Raw genomic sequence first — 17337 nt, 5'->3', positions numbered from 1 at the left:
GGTATGAGAAGGGAATTAACAGTTTGCTTTCATAATGACCAAAATATTGGTTCTGAATTGCTTAAAGTCTCTCTGAAAAGTGACTATGGAAAAATGGCACCATCTGTTGAATATGTATATTGAGTTGTATCTGCCCACTTCAGTAACAAGTATGTTTGGCTTTTTTATTTGTTAGCCATACTGGCTCTGTACTGCTAAGTGAGTTAGAGCTGTATTCTACTCCTGCACATGTATCAACAGAATTAATTTGAGTCCCTGCATCTGTGCAAACTCAGTGAAGGGTGTGTAGTTGCACAAGTATCACTTGGCTTGCCAAGTCTTTCTTCTGGTGGTGGTGCATAAGGAAAGTGCTCGGCTTTGTTCTCCAATCCCAGGTTGTACACGTAAGTTTTTCTGCCTTTCAGCCTATCATTTCTACTAGTAAAATGAGATCATTGCATCTGAATCAGACTCACCAAACACGAAGCCCTCGAGGCCATTTTACATAATCCCTTTTCAGAGCAGTACCATACTAGAAGACTTCTTACATTTTGGAAAATGTTAGTTAAATATCTGAGTTCCTTATTAGTTAAAATAACAAAGTATTTGTAAAGTAGATGACATTTGAAGTTATAGCTTTATATATTGCTGCATGCATCATTTTTCCTTTTTTTAGGTGTCCCACGTTCAGGTTTCCAGGTAGAGGCTATAGATGGAGTGATACTACATCTGTTGGAGGATGTTAGTAAGTGGGAGCCTGAAGACCAGATTGTAGTTGCAAGCACCGACTATTCAATGTACCAAGCAGAGGAATTCACTCTCCTTCCCTGTCCAGAGTGTAGCAGATATCAGGTCAAAGTCAAAGGTAGGAGACTGATGAAAATGTAAGGTATGTAGAATGTGACTGTAATATGTACTAATTAGGATAATGCCCTGAAATGGCCTCTTATATTGGGAACAGTAAACTCTTCCCAGTGACAGGCTCAGACCATTCATCCATCTCTCCTTCCCCTCCCAGACTTTCCCCAGCTATATGCGAGGAATACATTTCATTCTTTTAGTATACAGTTGTCCTGATTTGTGACAATGTTAACTTCACACCCATTAACACTGCAGTTTGCCTCTTTTCCTTTTTCCTCTTTTTACTTTTTCTCAGTGGATATTTCAAACAATCTGGTCCTAAAAATAACTTCTCACCTTCCTTCTTTCTCATTTGGTTCTGTCTCCCCACCTTTGCTCCCTGAATTGTTGTGATTTTCAATTCCTTTGCTCTTAGTGCCTTTGTTAGCTCTTTAAATGTGCTGTGAGATATCCTTATTCTCTCTCTCCCTTTTTTTAACTAAAACCTTCCTTTGACCCTGATTTTCTTTGTAAATCTTTTTTTTTCTTTTTCAGCAAAATGTTTATGCAAGTGACTCATATCTCAGATCTCTTCTCATGCAGCGGATCTCTGACTGTTTGCAAATTGTCTTCGTTCTGGGCATAACACAGAAATGTCTCGCCTACATGTAGTTGACCATTTCCTTTTTTATTGCCTACGACTCCATTCTGTTTGACTTCTCTGCAGTGCAGAGATGACTTGTGCCTGCTGATAGTGCGGGGTGAGGGGGGGGCCACAATTTAAAGTGCCCTCCCCAACAGCTTGCGTTATGCCCCTGCCTACACGTCCCCCCCCCCCTTACTCTCAGCAGCCCCTCTCTGCAGTTCCCAGCTGTGTGCTGCTGCTTCTCCCCACAGCAACAGTACAGCTCCCAGTTTGCCAGCTCTAGCTGTTGCCGTGCAGAGCATGGGCACGGCTGCACAATGTGACCAAGCAGGGCCAGCAAACCCTGGCAAAAATTGGGCAGAGGGAACATGGACCCCACCCCCCATTTTGCCTCTGCAGCCCACTCCATCCTCTGAGACTGCTGTATGGGCATCTCTGGTTTTCTTATGCCTCTGTGCTCCCCCTTCAAGCCAAAACTTTTTTCCTCTGTGGAGGGGCGTGCAAGTCTCAGATCTTGAGCTTTCATCCTCTTCATCTCATGGCGTTACCCTTAGCTATCATTTTTAACATTGATCAACTCACCATATAATCTGACACCTAGGGATACCTCTGTCTGTCCTGTTGGCCTCTCAGATTTATGACTTTGCCTTGGACAATATGAGCACCTTCAAACACAGCTCTTATCTCCCCTCTTTCTCTTTTAGACTCCGAACTCTTATTTGTTTCCACTGCTTGTAATCATAATATCATCCTTACTTCCTGAACTTTCCTCTTTCTCCTCTGATTGCAACTCTGTTTCTTACTGCCTCTGTGCCTCCGGTGAAACACATGTTATCTTCTCATCTTGACTATAAGAACTTAATTCTCTAGCCTCAGAGTCCTAGCCTCCAGTCTCCAGCATCTGTGGAATGCTGCTCCTCATTTGCTCTCATGTATGGAAGAAGTACAACCAAATTGTTCCCCTCCTAAACAGGTCTGTCTTCCTATTTGTTCTGGATCCAATTTCCTCTTTCTTGTTCTGAAAATGTCTTTCCAGTGTTGGTGAAAAAGTGTACTGTCTTGCCATCTGGGACAGCATTTTTGTATCTCCTCTCCTTACTGAATCGCCATGTGTTTTTTCACATCATCCAAAATGTATTCCTTGTCTGTCCCCCTCTTTTTTTTTTCCACTTTGAAGCTATTCTTTAACTCAAAATTTGGGATACAGTGTGTAATTCACTATATGAAATCATGTTGTATTTCAGTCACCTTCTAAACTTAGTATTTATAAATACTTTTCACCTTGGAAAACGTACCTTTTAGTCCATGTATGATTCACTCTAGAGTTGCTCTTACAGAGCTTGTCAGTAACATTTTTTACAGGGCTTATACTAGGGAGTCAAGTACAATGTGTTCACCTTCTGAAAGGAAGAGTAATTCGGAGCTTTAAATTAGCACTTTCATAAAAATGGTAAATTGGCCGATCTTACTACTTTTCAGCATTAACTCGAGTGCTCTTTTCTAGTAGTTTGAAACCAAGTAAGGCAGACAGTAAAGGGAAAATTTATTTTGCCGCAAGGCTTTTTTTTTTTTTTTTTTTTTTAAGTCATGCAAAACTTGTCAAGCCAAATTCTCTCCCCTGTTTGGAGGGGTGGGGAAAGGGAGTATGATTCCATTATGCCTTGAATAGGTCTCTTCTTACCTGCTATTTGTATCTTGTACAAACATGAAAAAGTGAAACAATTTGATAGTTTAGTTTGCCACCAAAAGGAAAATTTTTAGTATTTCCCTTCCTTAAATTCTGGTAGCCCATGTAATACTTGTAGGATACAGAAGTTAGGGGAAAATATTTTTTTGAAGAATGCCTCCATTTTCTTTCCTGTCTCCTCTCCATCATTCTTTTTTGAGAGGTGGGGAAGAGAATGAGCAAAGATTGTCAGCTGCAAGGAAAAAGTACCACTTCTGGTCAGTTTTACATAACATCAGGTATAGTATGAGAAGTGCTCCTATTGAAAATTTTCAGCTGGACTCTTTCTGTAGCAGTCAGAGGCAACTGTGACAGAGATGTCAGATTTGTGTTGAGGGGAGAAATTGCCTTTAAATACAGAGATAAATGGAAAAATTCAGAGGAATTTGTGTGTGAAGACCAAAATAGATGAAAGCTTTTGTTCTTGGGTTTTTAAAAAATTTTTAAAGACCTTTTAATTAGGATTTTTAACTGTGATGGCATTGTTTCTCCCGTTTAGGAAGGAGCCAAATTAGTCAGAAAAATAAATGGAGCAACGAGTCTGGGAATTTTTTCATTAGTTTTTTAATGAGTGTTTAAAGTTTTTTGCTGAATTAGCTCCTGCACTGTTCTGCATGTAGGCTTGCTTTATATACTGTGAGGAGTCCCACTGAGGTCAGTGGGGCTACCCACAGCAAGTAAGACTAAGCATGTGCACATGTCTTTGCAGGATCCAGGCCATTGATCTTGAAAAGGTGTTTGAATTTACTAATCAGTTATCTCACACTTCCAGGTTTTCTGATTATTCTGGGTGGGAAAGATTAGCCAATTGATACTTTTTTTTTTAAAGCAACTTCTCCTTTGAAATCTCACTGTTTTTTGAAGTTATGTTTTTAATAATTTAAACATCCTTAATCTTTTCCATTTCTTCACTTCTATTTCCTGATTAAAGGAAGGTTACTGCCGCCCTCTTTTCAGTCTCATTGGGGGAGCTTCAGCACTCATCCTCCTTAGGACCCCCCCTCCTTTCCCCTATGGGGAGGATACTAGTCCCTAGTAGTTCTCTCAGTGCACAGTTGGGTGCTTAGGTATCATTAAATCGGCTACAATCTAAAAACCTGGCTATAGGAAAGCTGCTGCTGTTCCTGGTACCCAGCCTCCTCTTCAGCAGCCCTCTGCCTCGTGGAGAGAGTGTTGCCCTCTGTACAGAACCCCATGGCAACAGGTATTTGTTGCTTGATGTTTATCACCTGCCAGTGATGTGTATTTTCTCTGCTCTAGTGGACTCTTCATCTCTGATGAGGAGTGTTTGTTAACCAATCAGAACATTAGGATTCAGGTGCCCAGTATTCCAAGAGGTTTTAAAATACAGTCTTGCCTGCCCTATCTTCTACTTGCTTAAGTGAGCATATTATGTAAGCTAACAAGTTGCATTTTTGGTTTTAATGGATGAGAAGTTAAGTTGGTCATCTATGCTTTTTTTCTTTTCTTGAACTGACTTTTTTAACAGAAAATCCCCAGTTCCTTCATATGGGAGATGTCATTGATGGAGTGGACATGAGGGCAGAGGTTGGAGTTCTCACTAGGAATATCCTAATCAAGGGAGAGACAGAAAAGTCCTGCTATGCTGGCAATCAGTGTCAATACTTCAATTATGATACATTTGGTGGACAAATCAAGGTTTGAAAAACTTTTAAGTAGCTTCGTTACATTGAGGATGGCTTCTGAGCCAAAGTATTAATTCTAAATTTGGGGAGGTGGGGCTAGTTTGTTTCAATATCCACTAACCTGATATTCACTAAATTATCACTGAGTGGTTCTATCGATATTTCTTCTCCGCTTTCCTAAAACTGGAATTCATTTGCCAAGAATTAGACTGAAGAATCAGGGACAAAGAAATGTTAATATGTGTAATGTTATTAGAAGCCTGTTGCTTATGTTTATATTGTGTATTGTTCAATGCATTGATGGTTTAATATACAAAGGGCAAGATCTTCAAAAGTGACTGGTTTTGGGTACCCAACCTGAGACACTTTAATGGAATTTGATTTTCAGAAAGTGCTGAGCACATACCATCTGAAAATTTGGGCCCTTTTATGGCATCTCCTGTTGGGCACTCAAAACCAAGAGTCACTTATTAAAATAAAGATATATAGAAGGAACATTATTCTGCACGTGAGGTCATGGTGCATGGAGGACACCATTTTGCTCTACAAAATGACTCTTCCGCACAGCGGAACCTCATATTTATGATGCATGTGAGGTCATGCTGTATGGAGGATACTATTTTGTAGAGCAAGATGGTGTCCCCCATGCACTGTGACCTCACACACACCATACATGCAAGGTCACAGTGCAGAGTAGAATGGTGTCCTCCCCACACTAGGGATCGCCTCAACCCCCTTTGCTGATGGTGCAACCCCATTTGGAGTTGAGACCCACAGTTTGGGAAGCTGGGTTAAAGATGAAACTTGTCATATTCATTCCAATGGGATTAAATGCAAGGAGTGATTGAGGTGTTATGGTGGTGTCCAGTAGATGTTAGAAATGTTTGAGGCTTCATCCTTTTAAATGCAAATTGCTTTGCTTTCACTGTGGTTTTTTTGTCACAGGCTTAGTCTCCTTTTTTAAGTGTGGGGTATAGATTTAAGTTTCATAATGGTGGGAAAGACCTACAGTCTCTTGTGCTGCAGCCTTTGTTTGTGGGAGGGGAATAAATTGGGTTTTAAGTTTTCTGTTGTGATTAAGATAATGCAGTGGAGAAGGATGTTGACAAGTTGTGAGCATTACAAAGCCGGTCTTTGACTGCTGCAATAACTCAAATTGAGTGGGCCCCTCAGATGGATGAAGATGGAACAGAAAACAAATATTCTTCTGAGACATCAGAGTTGTTAAATTGTTCTTGTGAGTCTTTTCTGAATAGTTGGGCAGATGTTGCTAAATTTACATTAGCATTTGTTTATAAAAACCTCTACCACTAAGCATTTTTCAGCTTTTGTTAATTTTGTACATTTGGGTAAAATAGGCTGTTACAACTAGTTAAAATGTCTGTCTGGATTCAGCAGAAACTACAGGCTGATAAGACCCCTTTACATGGAAAGATGGTATAAGTGGTGTACTAGATATCCAAATCAGGCCTTAATTTGTAGCTTTAATGTTTCATTACTGTGGGTGCTTAAACATTAAGGGCCAGATCCTCAACTGGTGTTAATTGGGAGCAAATACAGCCAGCCTGATTTCTGTCAGCCCTCAGCATTACAGTGGTCCTAAATGCCTCTGTGTGGCTCGAAAGCTTGTCTCTCTCAATAAAGCTATTAGAGAGACGAGGTGGTAAATCTAAGCTCAGCAGCTAAAAAGTTGAAATGGTCAATCACTGCTTCTTCAACTTGCCCACAAGATGTAATTGTGTGTGTTAAGGTATTTATATTTGACCATCTAATTCACAAGCCCTCAAATGTGCAATGTGGGTAAGTTAATATTACAATGAGAACTTAAAAAGTTCTTGATTTGTTGTTAAATTTGCAAACTTAACTTCACATAACTCTAAGCATTTGCATTTAGTTTACTTTTTTAAGACAGAAGGAAGAAGAAATATTTGCAGTTGCCCAATTGTTTTGTGCAATTCCATAACCTTAAAAACTTTGATGTACAATACTTAGCTGTGTACTAGCCAATTATGCAATTTAATGTGAAAGTCCATAGTTCTGAGGGAATTGCCCATTGTCACGTAGCAAAAGAGCACCTCTGTATCTAAAACTGCAGACTTAAGCTATGTCTACACTACAGATCTTACAGTGGCACTGCTCCTGTGTAGCAGCTCTATGCTGACAGGAGAGTGCTCTCCCACCCCCAACGAGCAGCAGTAGCTATGTCAGTGAAAGAACATCTCCCGCTGACATAGCGCTGTCCACACCGACACTTTGGTCAGTGAAACTTATGTCGATCAAGGGTGTGTTTTTTTTTCACACCCTGACCAACAGAAGTTTTACTGACAAAAGTGCTAGAGCTGTAGACAAAGACTTGCATAGTAACTTCCTTTGTGAAGGTTGGCCACACATGAGCTAGTATAGCTGGATTTTGTTTTAGTTTTAGTTTAGTGTGTCATTTTGATGCAGAATGGATTCTTACTCCTTTACAATCCTCACTTGTGGTGTAAAGGGGATTCAAACGGAGAATTGTTTGGGAATTCGAGTAATTGAAAGCGCAGTTATAACAAAATTCTACTGGAAATTTAAACTAGAGTATTTGCTTCAAGGAATGTTGTAATAAAATGCAAGTCTAGAAGTCTTCTGGTTTTGCTAAGTCCCTTATAGTGAGAGTTCAGGTTTTGTCCCTTGCTTATAGTAATCAGAGGAGTCATTTTAAAGGATCAGATTAGTAACTGGATTTTATTATCTCTCTAAGGCCTTATGTGCACAAGAAAGTTGCACCAAGTTAATTCCATTTCTAAACTGTGCAATCCCCTTGTGGAGATACTTAAATTAGTTAACCAGTTTGAGTGTCCATATGATTGCACGTTTAATTAAATCAATTTCTAATCCAATTTAGTTAAATCAATACAACTTTTGTGTATATAAGGAGAAAAATTCTTTCTTGTTTGAATGCCGTTTAGCTGTCTATAAAGAGTGTGTGATTTGTGAGAATTCCAGTAAGAGCCATTTAAAACTGACTTGCTGTAGCAATAAAATTCCTGATGAAACTTTTTGTTTTGGTAACATGAACATTTTGCTTATGTGCATGTCTCTTGTTTCTGAAGGTCACTGATTTTATAGATCTGGATATAAATCATAACACGAAGATTCTTCAGACTGATTCTTGTAATATTCCACTGTACTTGTTTGTGCCTGGAGGAAATCAGTTCACTGTGGCTTTAAATTTAAACTTGTACCAATTTAAAAGTGTAATTGATTATTCAGTCAAATCTTCTTGTTACACACTCCAGATTTTGAAGAATTTCACATCTGTTCATCTCTCCCATGTGGAACTGAGGCAAATGGGCCAGCAACTGATGGGAAGTTACCCTGTTCACTTCCACCGCTGTGGGGATGTGGATGAAAAAGGAGGTTATAGCTTCAGGACTTATCTGGAAGGCCTTTCCATTCATCATTGTTTCTCCAGATGTGTGACAATTCATGCGACTAATGGCTTGTTGGTAGGTGCCATGAGAGAGATGCCATTTCAAATTGTTTGAAAGTAAATGTTACAAAGCACAGTCGGTGTGAAAATACTTTATTCGGTTTTTCAGTTTAAATGTGCACGACATGACTAAAAAGTTAATACATAATTACCTGGTGTAAACAGTGACTTTTGTGACAAGTCTTGGTCTTTCTAATTGAATTTTTAGAGCTTTACAGTGAGCCAACATCTTCAGAAAAAGTCTCTGGGGAACAAATAAAACTTGACATTTGACTTAGCCATTATTGCTGATATTGAAACTTCATTTTGCAGTTATGCCAAGATAGTAAAACTAAATGGCACTTGTCAAATAAATCTCAATGAATGCTATAGCTAATGACATAATGAACTTGTATTTCTGCAGATAAAGGACACCATTGGTTATGACACACTAGGCCACTGTTTCTTCATAGAGGATGGCATTGAACAGAGGAATATTCTGTTCCACAACCTTGGACTAGTCACCAAACCAGGCACTCTTCTTCCCACAGACAGGAATAGCACCATGTGTATGGCCATTAAGGATAAAGTGTATGGGAATTATGTTCCAGTGCCAGCCACAGACTGCATGTGAGTATCTGGCTAAGAAAAGAAAATCAAATTAGTTGCAGTAATTACATTTTTGAAAATCTCTTGTTGCTCTACAAATATGCAAGATTTTTTTTTTATGTAGGCTACCAAAGGTGGACAGCTGGAATACAACATTGCTATTTAGAAAAAAGCATTAACAATCTGAAAAACACAAATAGAATATATGAAAAACTGTGTTTGAAATACAGTCACGACTTGATATGGTACCTGATTCAGCAGACTTCTCTTCAGGCTATTTCCTTATTTTCATGCAAGGGTACCAGACTCTCTGAAACAACCATTTTTAATGCTTAATTCATAAATTAAGGTATCTGATTTCTTCTGTAAAAGCCAAATAAGATTATGCCACTTATTACCAAAATGGTTTATCATTGCATGTAGTATTTTAACCACTTAAACAAGAGCTTGCAGGAGGACTTCTGAAAGACATGGAGACAATTTTCTTTAGGAAAATATGGCTTTCTTCATGATTTCTTACTTGAAGCTCATGACAGACTTGCTTTGTATGTCAAATTATCACTAATTTGCTAGATATGAATGCTAAGTTTTCTGTAGGGATTTTACCATTTGTAGCGTCTGAATTATTTATTGTTTCTGAATAATGTATTGCAGGGCTGTTTCAACATTCTGGATTGCTCATCCCAACAATCATCTTATAAATAATGCAGCAGCAGGCTCACAGGTGAGGCACATAGATATTCTTTGACACAAACTATTCATATTTCAGATAACTAAGGCATACACTATTAAAAAGGTAGGCATGTCAAAGTTTCACGTGTAGATGTATTTCTTTTTATGTGTAGAAGTACAATGGCATTTTACATGCAAGCTGTCTCTTCTAAATGGGCATTTTGAAAATTACTGAACATCTCTGTTCTGAAGAGAATAGAAGATAATTCTTCCTTTTCTGAATTATTAATATATTTGTGACAGTGTGTATAGTGAATCATTTGTGAACAAGGGATCCTATGAATACATCCATGCTAATATTAAGGCTTCGATATTTTCTGTAGTTTATATTGTGTAGCTACTGTTCAGGACTTAAAATTTTGGTCATATTCAGTGGAATCCAAAATAGCTGTGCTGTTTTTTTATTACAGTGGACTAAGGTGTGTTAATTGTCTTGGCTATGCATTAGTCTGTTGTTTCTCAACACGGATACCTAAAATGCTGTGACAAGCGGAACACAAATCCTAGAATGATGAGACCGTTCTATCACCAGATATAGAACACGAGCAGGGTTTTGGTGACTTAAAACCATTCTCTTCTCCCCAGTGGCAAATTGTAGGGTACAACGCAGCAGCTCTATAGCCACTATTCAAGCCTTTTGGGCTAGAGCATCCCTATTGCACTTGAGCATTCCCTACAGGAGGGTTTTACTTAAGAGCTCAGATCTTTTAGCCACACCATATTAACACAATCAGAGATGGCATGGAACTCTCCCCTGGTGTACTGGGACTGCAGAGGCTTCTATTCAACTACTGTGTCCTGGCCACCTCTCATGCAGGGTAACATACGGGGTGGAGGGTTGCAGGCTTCTGCTAACTGGTAAATGTCACCTTTTTAAGAGTGGTTGCTTGGGGAATTGAGAGAAGATGGAGAGGTGTGTGAAATAATTGCTGCATATTATTGGCTCAGAGCTGTGAACTGGCCAGACTTCTCAATTTTTTTGAAAGCTCTTGTGAGTTTTTTGGCTGTATCATTAAATCTTGATATTGGCATAGTGATGAGCAATTCTTAAAGACAAATAAGTGGAAAATATTTGTATATATTCTACAATAAAATGATTTGCTAGCTAGCTGAACAAAAATATGATTGAGTACACAGAAATGTAATGTGTCATTGAAATGCAAAAGGTTACAATTTTTCCTAGTGACTTTGAGTTCAGACTTGAAATGTTCAAAATTAGGAGATCTTTTGTGGCTAAAATTTTCCTTTTTCTGTGTAACCTTGTAATGGTGTATACAGCCTTTTTGCAAAAAAAAAAAAAAAAAAAAAGTTTTAGTTATACTGCAGTCAGTTCTTTTTTCAGACGCGATTTAATGTGGAATTCATTGTGAAAGGATATCGGTTGTGTTTTCATTTAATTATTGTTTGAGATATGTAAATTACGTTTAAAATGCATTTGATTTGTTGGAGAAGTCAATATAGCAGTAATGATGATTTAAACATGCTGGCGCTAGACAGATCATTTGTCACTTTTAAAACGTGTTCTCACCCTCTTATTTGCAGGATGCTGGAATATGGTATTTGTTCCACAAGAGTTCAACAGGAGATTCTCATGGTTTATACCCTGAAACCAAAGCAGAGCTTACACCATTAGGCATCTTCTATAACAACAGAGTTCATTCTAATTTTAAGGTAGTGTACTAATAGCTTGATACCTGGGCTTTAATAACTATAATATCTCAATATTAAGACCTGCATGATTAAACAAAAAAATCATAATGGCAAAGAGAGGTGACTGAAAGCTTGCTCTTCTTGAAATTGGTTGTCTAGTATTGCAGTACATAGTATAATCAGGTACTTGTGCAGTCTCTTGTTATGCTCATCCTCAAAGTAGTTTTGGTGTTTAATATTCTCTTTTTTAAAAGGTGGGGAGTTGTTGAATTACACCGAAAACAAAAATCCGTAACTTATAGTTTTTGCATAATGTGTTGACAGAAATTGTTAGTATCTCAGATTTCAATGTTGAGAAACTGCTCAGTGTTTTAAGGCTGTCATTTGGTGCTTTGAAGTACAATGATCCTTGAGAACCACAGATCAGGGTGGCTATGAACTGAAAGTTGTAGTTCATAAACTGTCAGTGACCTGTTTCCATGGGTCATTAACACACACATTTCAAGTGCTTCTTTATCGTCTCATAGTATTTGACTTGAGAAGCCCATAGACCATTTCATATGGTAGTTTGGCGACAGCTCAGATCTATGGTACCAGTGGGTACACGCAAGGGACTCTTGAGCCATTGAAAGTCATTCCAATTTATTTAAATTAGTAAAATTCAGTTGACAAAATAAGATCGTGTCTCCTCTATATTTTTTGCCTTATAAATTCACAGTGAGCCCTTCAGTAAAAAGCATTATAATTTCAATGTAGCTGCTCTGTATGGTGATTTACATCTTGATTTTATAAAACCATCTAGAAAAACAACACTGAGTCCGGTGGCACCTTGAAGACTAACAAGATTTAGTTGGGCATAAACTTTCGTGGGTAAAAAACCCACTTCTTCCAGGTGTCTGAAGAAGTGGGTTTTTACCCACAAAAGCTTATGCCCAAATAAATCTGTTAGTCTTCAAGGTGCCACCGGATTCCGCATTGTTTTTGTGGATACAGACTAACAAGGCTACCACTCTGATACTTAAAACCATCCAGGTATTTCTTTACCCATCTATATTAGCTTAAAGGTGACGTAAGAGTTCTCTGAAAGTCAAGTCCTAAACAGTAAATTTTACATACCATATACTTTGGGATGTTAGAAACTGACTTTTTTTTTCTTTTTTACTTTTCTGGTTATAATAGTCTTTCCTGCTCCAAATAACAGTGACAGTATCACAGCATGGATGCACAACTTTATGGGGGCTGTACATTAAAAACAGTTCTATTTGAAAATTGAAGGGAATTATTGAGAGTTGGACAAATGTGTATTCAAATCAGAAGTATATTATAATAGAGGTGCTTAAACCAAATCACACATTCCTATTTATACTAAAATGTGGTTGAAGGTAGGGAATATTCTAAGCCAAGACTTCAAGTTTTTGTGAGGTAACTATGCAGTAGAAGAGTTAATTGCATTTTGAAAATAACAGATTTCAAATGTTTTTAATGAATTCTAAACTATAGTATTTCCATGAACATTTTCAGTCCTGTGATAGCACTAAGTATTATTTGAGATATATTTCCCCAGGCTATGTTAGCTAAGGGAAATAGAGAGCTAAAGAGAGTACATTTAAAAAAACAAACAAACCCAGGATTATACACGTAGTGACTCACTGTTTTGTGAACTCAATTTCAGATTTATCGCGAAAGATAATTTTGTAAAGCTATCTGGGGCTGGGTCAGGTAAATTTTGTTTCTTTCCTCACTTGTTTCAGGCTGGCTTATTTATTGATAAAGGTGTAAAAACCACCAATGCTAGTGCTGAGGATCCAAGGGAATATCTTTGTCTGGACAACAATGCGAGGTAAAATCTGTTCTTTCAATACTATTGAATGCATATTAAAATTTTAAAATAGCTAAGTTCTCAGAATTGGTGCAGAGAGCTCCCTAATGTGTAGGATTGGGCCAAGTTTCATAGCAGTTATTTTGTGGGTTTTCACCCTTCCACAAATATACCTGTACCTTTTTTGATTCTGTCTAGTTACTTTTGTGATCAAATCAGTAAAAATACAGAGTGGGTATGAATTATCTTCCACTTTTCCAGTAAGCTTAAAACAGGGGAACCGAATATGCCTTAAGCCCCTTGGGCTCTCATGGGCTCCCCGACTGGCATCACCCCCAGCCTGTACTCAGGGTATTTCTTCCATCCTCCCTGTTGCTTTTGTGTTTGTAGTACACTGCTACACTGAGTCAAAAATAGGCTGCAGCTGCCACTATGTGGGACCAGCTGGGCAGCAGGTATGGAGGAGTGGAGAAACATTTATCCTACCCCAATGAAGAGCACTCCATAAAATTAGGTGCACTTGAGAGGTATAGGAGGGAGCAGTCAGCACCCATCCTTCCAGCCTTCTGTCTAGTGCAACCGCAGCCCCACGTGCCCTTTCAGTGGCAGTGTCAATTTTCCTCCTCTCTCTTTCCATCCCCTCTGATTAATGCTTTAAGGAGAAGGGGACACAAGGGAAGGCAAGAGAGAAGAAGGGGGTGAGACTCAAGTTGTGGGACAAAGGAGCTGGGGAACAGGAAGTCGCAGCTCAGGAAAAATAGGATGGGGTTCCATAGTGGGAGACATCCTAGCCCTTCTGGGAAGGGAAGGGAAGCTTAATGCTCCATCTCTTTTATTGCTTCTTCCCAAGAATAGGATGGTCAGATCTCTGAAGACACTGTTGTGGGAATGGAGACTTGGGGGGGGGGCACTCATAGTGAATTTAGGGTTCTAGTCTCTGTCATCTTTCAGCGTGGGCCTTTTTGCCTCAGGCATGTTGCAGGAGCTGATTTTGCCTGTTCAGTGAGTGCAAGCGTTTATATCTTGGTATATATCACAACAGTGTATGTGTGCACAGAGCATAAATCCAATACCTTCCTTTCAGGTGTTTTTTTTCTTTTTTTCCCTCCCTTTCTAAGGTTTCGACCTCATCAAGATGCCGACCCTGAGAAGCCCCGAGTTGCTGCTCTGATTGACAGACTAATCGCTTTTAAAAACAATGATCATGGGTCTTGGGTCAGAGGAGGGGACATCATCATTCAGAACTCTGGGTAGGTATCCAAGAGCAAACCTCTATGTGCTATAAAAAGACATTCTCTTGGATAACGGTATAAAAGCTAGAAGAAGTGGTGAGTTGTAAAGTCGGGAAAAGCCTATATTAAAGTAGGATTATGAGAGAGAATGTCAGAGCTAAACTATTGAAGCTGTTCAACTGTCTCATTCCACTAATGGGTTGAAACTAAGTCCATGCAAGATTACATGGGAATTTCATTTAAATGGGAAGCAAACAAGGATTTGAAATGACATGATAGAGAAAAGTTAAATCCAAATATTAATAGAGACCATAGAAAGTACTTTTAAAACTTTTGACTTAGTATATTTGAGGTTTCTCTAAAGCTATCATATTGCCACTAAACAAAATTAAATAGAAACAGTTATATTCATTTTAAAACACCAGAAATCGCTAAGTATAATAGCAATGGTGATTTTTTTTTTTTGGTAAGTTTCGTTTCATACATAGATTAAGATTCGATCCAGTTTGAAGTGATTCTGCTCTGATCCTTTGAGAAACCAAAATAAAAATACACATTTCATGAACATTTAAGTGTATTGTACATGATTTGAAATTTGCTTTGTTCAAAAATAATTTTCTCTTGTAGGTTTGCTGACAATGGAATAGGTTTAACTTTTGCCAGGTGAGTATTTTTGTACTGGATTTCATCGCTATGTTCAGTTTTCCTAGCTTAATTTTTCACAGTATATGTCAAAGAATATGTAGTAGACGTGATACTGGGGCTATTTAGAAACCCAAATGTAAAAAAATTACAAATGTGAAAATGACAACAAGAAGGCCAAGAGGGTTTACATAAGGGGAATGTCTCACCACTTTTGACCCTGAGTCTACTTCTGCTGAAGCTCTGATACATCGAGTCATGATACTAGATAATTAGATGACATGACCAGAACTCTAGGAGAGTGTACAACAGGTGTTCTCAAACAGGGGGTCACAAGGTTATTACATGGGTCGTGAGCTGTCAGCCTCCACCCCAAACCTTGCTTCACCTACAGCATTTATAATGGTGTTAAATATATAAAAATGTGTGCTTAATTTATAAGGGGGGGGGTCGCACTCAGAGGCTTGCTATCTCAAAGGGGTCACCAGTTCAGAAGTTTGAGAACCACTGCCAATATCCTAGCTTTTCACCTTTGTATAATTAAAATGTTCTTAATACTGAAAATACAAGTTTTAAAGAGCGGACAGGAGGTCAAGGGGAACAACAAAATGTAATACTTACAATTAATTGATTTAATGCACATACAGTTGACTTTTTTGTTTTTTAAGGCTAGGATTTTTGAAAAGCAGGGATTAAATTGTATATTGCAATACACTTCTAAACAAAAGGCTTAGCCTGCTTTGCTTAGATAAAGATAAACAATAGTTAGAATTTGTAGGATGTCTTTTTATTTCAGAACAATATAACTTTCCTGTTTGCTGTAGTACCATATCAGTAATCTTGGACTTCATTTTGATAGTGACGGAAGCTTCCCAAAAGATGAAGGCTCCAGCCAGGAAGTATCAGAATCTTTGTTTGTTGGCGAGAGCAGGAATTATGGCTTCCACGGTGGCCAAAACAAATACTCAGGAACTGGAGGAATAGATAATAAAAATCGCACTCTCCCTAGAAATCGGTAAGTGTTTCAGTGTGCAAAACAAAGTTGCTTTTTCCAAAATTTACTTTTTCAGTCTGATTGAAAATAGCACTATAAATTTAGAACTAGTATTACATTGCATGGAATAAAAAAATACTCCAAGATAAAACATGGCTACAAGGGAGTCTGCATGGTTTGGGGACTTGATGACAGAATGTATCACCTTCTGCTTCTGGGCTGGCAGTTTGAATCCAGCCAAGAATAGTAGTGACTAAAAACTGTTAGTCTGATGGAAGGTGGGGAGCTTTTGTCAAATTAGTTTGACCATCTCAGTCCTGTTTCCAGTGAACAGGTGTTCTCATCCCAAAAACTATTACCACAGTTGGTGCTAATTTGCACCTTTATTGACCCTCCGTAGATCCTCTCAGATGGAGGAGTGGTCCTTCCAGAGGCACAGTTAAGGCATGTTAACATAGCAGTGTGGGAAATCTTTCACTGATATTGCCCAGTATTTAATGAATAAAAGGACTTCAGTCTCCTGGGCGATCGGTTTAACAGTGTCACGGTCTAGGGCAACTGCACCTGTATTCTCCCTCTATGGGCTTCCAGCTCCCCAACAGTCTCCTCTCCTGCATGGAGACTCACTCCTCTCTCCCTTCTGACCGGTGTATTTCCAGGCTGGACATTTCCTTGCCTTCACTGTTATTCCCAGCAAAAGCCAGTCTGCTTAAGCACGTCGGCTTGCTTTAATATCAGAGACTAATAATCAGCCCCAGTGATTTAGCTATCGTACAGTTCTTTCTAAGTAAACATATTTGTTTCTTAAGGTAAAAGCACTACAGAAGGAACCTTAAAAACAACAAAAAAACATACATGTATGCAAATAAGCTTACCAGAGATCACCCCAACTCTGACGTAGACTCAGTCACGTGATTAATTCTTCAAAACCCACCCAGGGAGTTCTCTGTGGTTTCAAGTTCATCACACTCTTTTTGTTCATAACAAGAACACGGTCTTATAGGGCCTCAGTTGGCCACGGTCCTTCCAATTGTTCTGTAAAGATTGGGGACCTCTGTGGACCTAAGTTCCTTATAAGCTATGTGGCCATGCAGCAGCCTATTTAGCACTGCACAGGCGCTCAGGGAACCCACCCTGCCAGGATCTGCTGCAACCAGGGGAGGAACGCCCCTAAGCATTGATTTCCCCTTTAGCCAGAGGGTGCTCCACCCCTTCCACCATGTCCCCACCCCGCCTTTCCTGCCCCCGCTCCTCCCTCATCCTATCTCTTCCCCATATCCTCCTCTGAGCGTGCCCCATTCCCGCTCTTCCCCCTCCCTCCTAGAGGTTCCTCCATGCCATGAAACAGCTGTTGGTCAGTGGAGCCACCGGCAG

General features: G+C 39.0%; 1 protein-coding gene across 3 annotated transcripts in view; it reads left to right on the top strand.

The window, feature by feature from the left end:
- Positions 1-17337, top strand: part of CEMIP2 (cell migration inducing hyaluronidase 2) — a 67177-nt gene that overhangs the window by 36397 nt on the left and 13443 nt on the right. For all 3 annotated transcript variants that reach the window (XM_045021648.1, XM_045021651.1, XM_045021650.1), the window contains 10 exons: positions 656-844; positions 4681-4850; positions 8113-8322; positions 8710-8915; positions 9549-9618; positions 11169-11297; positions 13028-13116; positions 14214-14345; positions 14955-14990; positions 15829-15984. In XM_045021648.1, the coding sequence (XP_044877583.1) occupies positions 656-844; positions 4681-4850; positions 8113-8322; positions 8710-8915; positions 9549-9618; positions 11169-11297; positions 13028-13116; positions 14214-14345; positions 14955-14990; positions 15829-15984 (1387 nt within the window). The remainder of the gene's footprint in view (positions 1-655; positions 845-4680; positions 4851-8112; positions 8323-8709; positions 8916-9548; positions 9619-11168; positions 11298-13027; positions 13117-14213; positions 14346-14954; positions 14991-15828; positions 15985-17337) is intronic.

Source organism: Mauremys mutica, chromosome 6 (genome assembly GCF_020497125.1).
Source record: "Mauremys mutica isolate MM-2020 ecotype Southern chromosome 6, ASM2049712v1, whole genome shotgun sequence".
NCBI classification, from domain to species: domain Eukaryota; kingdom Metazoa; phylum Chordata; order Testudines; family Geoemydidae; genus Mauremys; species Mauremys mutica.
Note: the sequence above shows the minus strand (reverse complement) of the source record. Positions and strands in the feature narration are given on the sequence as shown.